Raw genomic sequence first — 10278 nt, 5'->3', positions numbered from 1 at the left:
GGTGTCCTTACAATTTCGGGCCTCGCCCCCAATTTTCTCTCCGTGCCCTCACACGGTCTCCTGGCTGGGACACGTGGCTCCCTTTGGCAGGCACGACCCTCTGCCGAATCTCCCGCTATGGCACCCCCGGGCACTACACTGCCTCCGAGCCTACCAGCTCCCTAACACCGGGGAGTGACCCCCATGGCACCTCCCCTGAAACGCACACGTGGCAGGCCGGCCTCCCGGGCCCCTTTCCGAGGGTCACCCGTGCCCACAACACTGCCCACGCGGCTAATGGCGCCCCGGGCCCCCGCACCAAGCAGGCGCACCCGTGCCCACTACTCTATCCCGGCCCCCCATGGGCCCATGGCCTACCGCGGCCGACTAGCCTGGTGCCCGGGGTACCCACTCAGCGATACTCACCTTTCGCAGCCACGCTCCCAAGCCGTCAACAGGGCTCCTGCACCCCTCCAAATGGGTTTCGAGCCTACATTCCCACCAACAGCAAAACGACCTCCATTTTTCAATTTGACTAACCCAGCTAACTCACTCTACACTGACCCCGGGGGTCCCTTGGGCGGGAGTCACTCCTCCCCCCAATCACTCATCGCACCATGCATTCCCCATTCACTCCACACACACAGACCCGCTGGCCTCACTCACTCACCATGTACTCACCTCACAACTCACCAACTCTTCAACACACACACCGCTGAACTCTGCCATCCTTCTAACTACATCCCCTAACTAACTCGTGCTCCCACGTCGTCCCTTAAACTACAGCACGTTCCTTTTAACACTACGTAGCTAAGCTACGTCCCCACTACACATTCATAAGTCTGTCCATGTCTCCAAATAATCATTTTTATTTCCCAACCTAAATCTGGCTACAATCCCTCTACCTAATCCATTCCACGGACTCCATGAGGACTTACCCCTGCCCCATGGAGTCGGTCTAGCTAAGCTAACCCTTCCCCCTAACTAGTTTCCATCCTGTGCCCAGGTAAGGGGGTCTTTCACCCCTTGCCCAGGAATCCTGTATACCCGAAAGTGAGGCTTGTTCTTTTTTTTTTTTTCTTTACATGCGCAGCGCCAGCGCGGCAACTCAGAGCTCGCGCACTTTGCACCTGTCCGTGACGTCATGCAGCTGCACGTGTACCTCGTCCCTCCTTGGACGGTACCATCCGGCAGAGATACCCCTCCTGCCGGATTCCAACCCCACGTGCAGCCATGACGTCACCGTGCGCATAAAAAAAAAACACAAGCTCCACGTCTCGAGGGGTTCCCCACGCGAACACATGTGCTTTGCCCGTTGGAGCTCAACACACACGATCGCGTGGAGAACCCGTCCGGTCCAAATCCATTATCCTGCCTAAACTTTGTCCGTCCGCGGGATCGGCAAATCCACCGCGTGCGTTTCCGGACCGGGACTTCACTCTCGCAAGCGAGCACGCGGTGGTCTCGTGCGTTGCACAGCACGAACCGCGTGCTCACTGCTGGGTGAACCCGGCACGGTCCTCGAAACAACTACAGCCGCTACCCGGCTTTCGTTTCTCCCATGTCGCCGTCTCCGTCGCCATTCAACCCACGCACACCTGCGTGTTACGACGCACACAGTCCACTCCATCACATTCACACCGGGAGACGCGGCTGCGTGCTCCCGCATGCCAACCGACATCTCCCTCACATACCGCTCTCTCACACACACGGTCTCCCTTGCACACAGCGACCTTGCACACGGCCGTTCACTCACGCGTGCCTCACTACTCACACAAACCATACTACTCACACACGCGGGGGCACTCACCCGCGGTGCCTCATCCACACACCGTGCCTCACTCATACACGCGGGGGCACTCACCCGCGGTGCCTCACTCACACTCCGTGCCTCATCCACACACGGTGTGCTGGGAAGCACGTACTCCGGCAACATCGCCACCACACCACTCACACGTGGTGCCTCATTCATACTGGCCGTTTCATCCACACACACGGCCTCTCTCACACACGGTGCCTCATCCACACACGGCGTGCTGGGAAGCACGTACTCTGGCACCATCGCCACCACACCACTCACACACGGGGTCGCTTCCACACACGGGGACGCACTCACACCTTGCACCACACACACAGGGACAACCATACTGGGGATTCGTGTCCCCACAAGGGTCTCCGGGGCCTCTATACCCCCCAAGCTCTCCGTGCACCCGTCCACAGCACCCGTCCCCTCAACCTCGCAAAACACGACCGAACTCACCTGGTCGTGACTCGCCTCAAGGGGGCATACTCCCTCCCCTCGTTCCTGGAGGAGGCCATCCAGGTGCTCGCACTGGGTCTCTACCCAGTCCGCCAGCTCACCCCCATTGTCCTCCACTACCTCCGTGTGTGTGTGCGCGTCACTTACCCCGTCTTCCTCGTGTAGTCTTTCCTCTATTTTTTCTATCTCCCGTGTCTCTGCCAACTCTGTCACCTCTTCACCCTTTACCTCCCTTGTCTCAACTATTATTATTTCCTTTGTCACGGCCTTCATGCCCGCCTGCCGGCATCGGCCCATGTTCTGCGTCTCACCCCGCAGCTTTTTCGTTCTTTCCTTCATTTGCTGTGTACTCGCATCGATCTTTTCGTTCATGCTTTTTATTTCGTTTTTTATATTCGCATCCATCTTCGTTTTTACTTCGTCCATTTGCTTGTTCATGTTCGCAATCATCTTCGCTGTCGTTTCCGCATACATTTTTGCCAGCATGGTGTATAGCTGGGTCATGTCGGGTGCGCTTGGGTGAGCCGTTTCGGCAGGGGTCGGGGAAGGGTTTTGGTGGAGAGGGGGGGGGAGGTGTCATACACCGCGGCCGCTGCCGCACCCACCTCAGGTTCTGGGTTCAGTTGGGCGAGTCCGTGTTCCTGCACAATCAACATTTCCTGCTCGGGGATTCCATCCTGGACCATGGATTCTACATTACTACACATATACATTTCTAATACCCCCGGCTCCCGCTCGCCTTGAGACGCCATCTTGCTTCTCGTGAAGGGTTAATTTGCTCGCTCGTAATTTGGAGGGAATCGGGGGTCGCTTCTCTCACCCCTGGACCGATTCCCGTGAATTTAGCCGGAGACAGGAGAGCCCGTTTTCCTGTTCTCCGATACCAGTGCCGCGAGGAGGGCGATGAATTTGTATCCCACTCCTGACACCAGTGTTGCGGTTTTCGCGCCCGCCGGCGTGCGACGGCCACGTAACTCGAATCGCGGCACGTCGCCCACCGGACGGACAATCCAGTCGTGACCCTCTCGGACTAACGCCGGGAACCAGTCACGGGTGGACCTTTCGGTCTCACCGCGATCGAGCCAATCAGCCCCCGCGTGGGATAGGGTTGCTCGCCAAATTCGAACTACCTAAGTACCCACGCGGAGGGTAGACCGGGCGATCGCACCTCGCCGCAGGTCGACTTCGGACACGGGCCACTTAAGCGACCCGTTCCGTACTATCAGAATAACCGAGCGGTGTTATCGTCGACCTCGACGGTTCGATTAATTATCGGGCGTATTCAGCCCACTACCAACCCTTTACGTGAAGCAAGATGGGGATTCAATGGGGGAAAAGACGAAGCGAAGCGGGAGAACAGTTCAACAATAAAGCACATTTATTCTCGGCACACGGGAAGCACACAAATACAATTCCAGCAAATGCACACAAAAAAGAAAAACAATTCCATTTACACAAAAAGCAAACATAAAAGTGAAAACACAGTGCAGAGCTAATACTGACTACCGAGCACACGGCAACACTTATACAATTCTACTTCACAGACGGCGCCGACAACACATACCCAAAACCAAGGAAAAGAAATCCCCCAAGAATGGGGCAGGCCTGAGGCCGAGACCGGGTCGGGCCTACCCGTCTGGTGATGAGACGCGGAGCGGCGATGGCGCCTCTCTCCGCGGGCCTCGTGGACAGTGCCTGGTAGGGGGTGGGAACGGGGCCCCCTTGGTCGCACTATCTCAGCGCGGGGGGAAACAGGAGGGGGTTGCTGATGCTCGGGGTATAGAGGATCTTTATTATGTGCGACGAGCGTCTCCACCTCGGCCAGGTCGCGCTGTCGGCCTCCCTCGGGTGCAGCTTCCTGCACGACGCGAGCACCCCCTCGTCTGGTGTCGCCGCCTTTCCACAGCTCCGTCCCTCCGTTCCGACTCCAACGCACACGACGAGCAGCTCCACCGCCCGCGAAGTCTTGACCCTCTGCTTCCGACTCTCCTCTTCTTGACTCTCCGACCCCGTTCTGCTGACTCTCCGACCCCGTTCTGCTGACTCTCCGACCCCGTTCTGCTGACTCTCCGACCGACTCTGACTGACGAACACGGTCCTTTTATCCCCCCGTAACTTCGCCTTTGACCCCCTCCCTTTGACCTTTCACCTCGCTCCCCATTGGCCCGAGAAAAAGTGGGCGTGAAGGCTTTTTGATCCACAAATTTGCATATATCGATCGTTCTGGAGGCGGGGCCAAATCGCCCCTCGCTCACCGATTGGACGGCAAAAAGTGGGCGTGTGTCGTTTTTGATCCGTTTTTGAAGCAGAAAATCCGTGATTTTGTACACGCTGTTCGACGCGCATTCTGCATGAGTCCAACACCGGTACCCACAGCGGGGCAAGAACGGTGGCGATGCTACGGTTGTGGTGAAGCGGTGGTTGTGGTCGGTGGTTGATGTTGTGGTTGTGATCATGGCGGTTGGTCCAAAATAAAGATAGTAAAAGAAAAACGGCTATCCTGAAGAGTCGCAGCACGTATAAATGACATGTATTCCCACTAGACAACGGGTTTGGGCCTAACTACACATGCACTTACCGAGATACCTCACCTAAGGGACCTGAATGGTGGTTTGCGAATCTGGTAACCACAACAATATATATATGTATGTATGTATGTATGTATGTATATATATATATATATATATATATATATATATATATATGTATGTATGTATATATATATGTATATGTATATGTATATGTATATGTGTATATGTATATGTATATGTATATATATATATATATATATATATATGTATATGTATATGTATATGTATATATATATATATATATATATATATATATATATATTCAGTGGCCCAACGGGGCTTGAACTCAGGACCTTTTGGGTCCCAAGCCGCTGCCCTAACCACTGCGCCAACACCAGGCTTCTATTTCCATTTTATATAAATATAAATTAAACTGAACAGTTATGACAGGGAGACCTGATTGGCAGACTTAGCTTTGGAAGAGCAAAGTAGGACTCGTCTGAACTCTGAGAAACAGAGACCACTAAATCAGTTATCCAAGGAAATGGCAGACACATTGAGTGAGCTAACAAGCTTTCGTAATCGTACAAATACATGTAAAAACCATGATGTTCATCAATTTACATCGCATTTCACCTGACTTCTGCTACTTCCTGTGTCTTGGATGTTTTCTTGTTATTTTTCTCTTTCTTTTGCTTTATTCTTATCTTTATCTAACCTTCCCTTAGCCTCTTACCTGGAGTGGCTTTATACCTTGTTTGGGGCGATTTCCATTTTTTAAAAAATGCTTCTTTTCATTTTAAATCCTTTAACATTTGTACAAGTTATTTAATAAATAAGTGGTTCAGTCTTATGTGGGACACCCAGTGGAATAAAAACATTCGGAGACTGCAATGGGGACATCGAACTTGGGATCTTTAAATTATGAGCTGAGGTGGGAACGCCATACAGGTGAACAAAAATTGATTAAAATAAAGATTGTTTTGCTCCAAAAACTGTTCACAAAGTCGAGGATCATGGTAGAGTGAGGAGACTGAGGTTATAAGGTAACGCAAAGATCGTGGGGCAGTTGGAGATTAATGGGGGCAAATGTTAAAAAAAAAAGGGTTGAAAATGAAAATGTAATTATGGCATGTGGGGAAAAGGCTGAATATTTACATTAATTATTAATATTTTTAAAGTTATGGTTCAACATGTTTTGCCTTCTCATTTGATCACTCGTCTCATGATGCTCCGATCTCAGGTTTAAATCCCATATGCTGTATATACAATCCCATGTCATCTGATAATCTCCCTGCAATTGGTTTATAAGTACATTGATGTCTCCTCTTGTTGTCAGCAGAAAAATAAATAAATAAAGAACTGCTGCAGTGGTTATGTTCGAAAAACATTTGAAACAAAACAAGAGAAATATGACAATGGCTCAAAGAATGGGCATGCCATCATTTTGGAATGTTTGTACAACTGAACTTGACTGATTACCATTCCCCCCTCCTCCTTCCCCCCCCCCCTTTTCTCCAACCACAAACCTGTGGTGTCTATGCTAGGGTATCACTACAAATCTGTACTTTGTGGAGCACGAGGAGCCAGAGGAGGAAGTGTCCGACTCACGGAGCCACCAAAATCAGCACGAGGCATCTTTCATTGTGGCTCTGTGCCGCTACCTCATCCTCCAGGGATATGCACCACATCAGATCACAATCTTAACCACTTACACCGGTCAACTTTTTGCACTGCGTCGCCTCATGCCACGGGCATTCTTTCAGGATGTGCGTGTTTGCGTTGTTGATAAATACCAGGGAGAAGAGAATGATATTGTGCTTCTATCACTGGTACGTAGTAACCGCCAGGGCCGTGCTGGTTTCCTCAAAATTGACAACAGGGTATGTGTGGCACTGTCACGTGCCCGAAAGGGTCTTTTCTGCATTGGAAATGCGCGTCTGCTCGCTTCCATACCCCTATGGGGGCACATCCTTGCATCGATGCGAAGTAACCGGTGTGTAGGCGAGCAGCTTGTCCTACGCTGTCAAATGCACCCAGAGAACGAAGTCTTAGCAGGGAGGCAGCAAGATTTTCTCGAGGCTCCCGAGGGTGGGTGCAAACTCCCTTGCGACTTTCGGCTTGCGTGTGGACATGTGTGCACGCGTGCATGCCATCCATATGATCGTGATCACACAGCCTTTAAATGCATGAAGCCTTGCGAGCAAAAGCCTTGTACGCTTGGGCACCATTGCCCGAAACCTTGCCATGAGCCATGTGGTGATTGTGAGGTGCCCATCATGAAAGTCATCCCCAGGTGCAACCATCGCCAGCTTGTGCCATGCCATGTGGAACCCAAGGATTTTGTATGCCGCCAACCATGTAGCCAGTTTTTAAGTTGTGGTCATCCATGCCAACGATGCTGTGGTATGGCTTGTGAAACACAATGCAAGCAGAAAATCTCCATCGCACAGCCTTGTGGGCACAATGCCAATATATTTTGTCATCAGAAGGAGAACCTACCAGCATGCCTTGAAAAGTGTGGTACAGTGTTGGATTGTGGACACTTGTGTGCTGGTACATGTGCAAGTTGCTATGAAGGCCGTTTCCACCATGCCTGCACACACTCCTGTTCACGCACACTTGTATGTGGCCACACCTGTGGTGCAGCCTGTACCCGTGATTGTCCTCCATGTCAACTGTGCTGTCAGAACCGCTGCCGTCACAGTCGATGCCGTCGCAAATGCGGAGAGCCTTGTATGCCTTGTGTCGAATCTTGTGAGTGGAAATGTCCGCATTACAAGTGTAAACGTCGCTGTTTCGAACCATGTTCACGGCCACCATGTAATCATCCGTGCGACAAAAAACTGATCTGCGGTCACACTTGCATCGGATTGTGTGGCGAGCCCTGTCCAAATCTTTGCCGTGTGTGTAATGTTGAAGAAGTCACAGAGATTTTCTTTGGAGAAGAAGACCAGGAGATGGTGCGGTTCATCCAGCTAGAGGACTGCAAACATGTATTGGAGGTTGAGGGCTTAGATCGCTGGATGGAGTTGCAAAAGCATGCAACAGAAGAAGAAGGGGAAGGTAACACAAGTATGCAGGAGGTGAGCACAAACTCAATCACCATCCAGCTGAAGGTTTGCCCAAAATGCAAAACTCCAATCCGTCAAAATCTCCGTTACAGCAATATTGTAAAGACCATGCTGCAGAACATCGAAGATGTGAAGGAGCATATCCGTGGGCGCAACACTGACATCGAACGTGATAGAGTACAGCTTTTGTTTAAAACTTCAAAAAGCCAAAACATTCGGTTATACTGTAACACAGCTGGGTCTAATCTGGAGCAAATGATAAAGGATGCTTCTGGACTTCAAGAACTCCAGGCTTGTGAAAACCGTATCGGCTTTCTTGATCAGATCGGCGAGTTGCGATCGAAGCTGTACAACTTCAGTAGCACCAGCACAAAAAATGTGGATACGCGCCTCTCAGAGTACATCAAATGGATTCTTGAACCACGGTCACGTCTGTGCAACCAAGAGCTAGTCGAACTCCAAACAGAGCTTCTACGCCTCTCTTTTCTCTCTCAGCTCTTGTGTCACTGGATCATGGCTAATCATGGGGAGAATGTATCTGAAGATGTGCAAAAAAAAGCCAAGGACGTGTTCCGTGTGCTTGAGTCTACGAAGCCCTTCACAAAATCTGACGAGTTCTTCGTACGAAACCACATGGAGGAGCTTAGCAAGGCCATGCCACTGTCGGGTCTCTGCATCAAGGAAAGTGAGCGACTGGAGATCCTTCAAGCTATGGCCTTGCCAAAGGTGAGAATATGATTGCCTTGCCATTAACCTGCAGTTGAGCTTTCAAAAACCTTTTGAACAAATTAGAGCGGTTCAAATTTGATCCGTATTTTTGTTTACAACTAAGCTTGTGCAGTATATAACCGTGATCATCACCACAATGTAGTGTAGGCAATGGTCAATCAATTTCAATGGCCTCTGTCTTTGTAGACCTGAAACTTCACAATTAGTCGTCGTTCCATTCTTCGTTATTTCACTCAACGCCATCGTGATCTTGAACCTCCCTCGTGCTGAATAAACTCGAGGGTTGCGATGGAAGATCGCTGATGGTTCCCGATATAGCCAACTTGTAATATTTGCCAATTGGGTGCACTTGAAATTCTACCTGGTAATGAAAAGAAGTTAGTAGTTTTTTGGGGGGTTTTTTTTCCTCCTAAAAGCGGGACACCACTAACACCAAAACTAAACCCTTAATGCCTCCCTCTGGGAACCATAACTAAATAATGGAAAAATTAGATATTTTTTAAAATTTCAATTTAAAAGCTAAGTGATAATTAAAAATCAATAAATAATTTGGAATGAAAAATGAAAATTAAATAATTTGAAATTTGAAAAAAAAATTGAAAAATTAAATACAGTATCTGAAAATTGAAAATAAACACTTTAAAATTTGGAAAAATTGAAAAATTAAATACAATATCTGAAAATTGAAAATAATTTAAAATTGGGAAAAATTGAAAAACAAATAATTATAAAATTAAACAATGGAAAAATTATTCTTCAAAAAGTGTGACACCATGGACACCGAGACTAATCGCTTGTCTGCGATTGTATGTGCAATACAGGGAATACCATTTTTGACGAGGTATAACTAACTGCCTCCACAAAGGTTACCAGAATGTGTACTGCTCCGATAAGGATGCGAGTGAAATAAAAATAGTCTCGGTTCTTGAAATTACTTTTGTTTCCTTTTCCAAAACCTGAAAAGTTAAATTGATTTTGAAGCTAACACACGAGTGGAGAAGCCAAATCGCAACATCTGCTCCATTGTAATTGTACATGAGCAGGAGAAAAAAGGGGGAAAGCATCACGTAGTCTTAGCGTTGGAGAAGGATTGCCCTCATAAATCGTGTAAAGGTGACATAAATTACCAAAAACCAGATGGAAAAGGTCTCGTGACTTCCAGTGAATGAATTGAGAACGTTTGTGAGAATGAATATTTACCACTCTACCAGTACTGTATTCAATTTCACTGTGAAGCATTCAATTAATTTTGGTGAGAAATAAATTTCTGGCTTGGAGTTTTTTGGGGGGAGTGGGGGGGGGTTAGGAGGATACCCCTGGGTATGAAGCATATAAAATAAAATAAAATAAAATTTGAGGTCAATACTCTTTAACAGAGTTCCGGTGCATATCACGACTGGTTGAGAAACTTTTCTCGACTAGAACCAATCCTCGACCGCTTTCTGCTCGGACGTAAACGTTTGAGCGGGTAAACTGTTTTAATGCATAATAAATATGTGGCCCCTAATTAAAGTGGAAAACCCTTGCTTTTATGAATTTTCTTTTTTTCTTCATGTTTATGCATAAAAAGTCTCATCGCAGACATTGTCAGAGCAACCCAACTGCTCTGTTGGTAGTGTGGCCTCATCACAAAGCATATAGATTACAATATTGAGTTGAAAAGTGTGCATAGAAATCCAGATATGATTTAATTCAAAGCTGCCAC

General features: G+C 48.5%; 1 protein-coding gene across 1 annotated transcript in view; it reads left to right on the top strand.

Annotated features, from left to right (window-relative positions):
• ZNFX1 (zinc finger NFX1-type containing 1) overlaps positions 1–10278 on the top strand; it is a 90011-nt gene that overhangs the window by 75220 nt on the left and 4513 nt on the right. The window contains exon 14 of the mRNA XM_085847399.1: positions 6318–8570. Coding sequence (XP_085703525.1) covers positions 6318–8570 — 2253 coding nt within the window. The remainder of the gene's footprint in view (positions 1–6317; positions 8571–10278) is intronic.

The sequence above is a fragment of the Eptatretus burgeri genome, chromosome 11 (genome assembly GCF_056783735.1).
Source record: "Eptatretus burgeri isolate ZD-2024b chromosome 11, Ebu_testis_v1, whole genome shotgun sequence".
In the NCBI taxonomy this organism is placed as follows: Eukaryota; Metazoa; Chordata; class Myxini; order Myxiniformes; family Myxinidae; genus Eptatretus; species Eptatretus burgeri.
The sequence above is the reverse complement of the archived record's forward strand: the minus strand, read 5'-3'. Positions and strand labels throughout refer to the sequence as shown.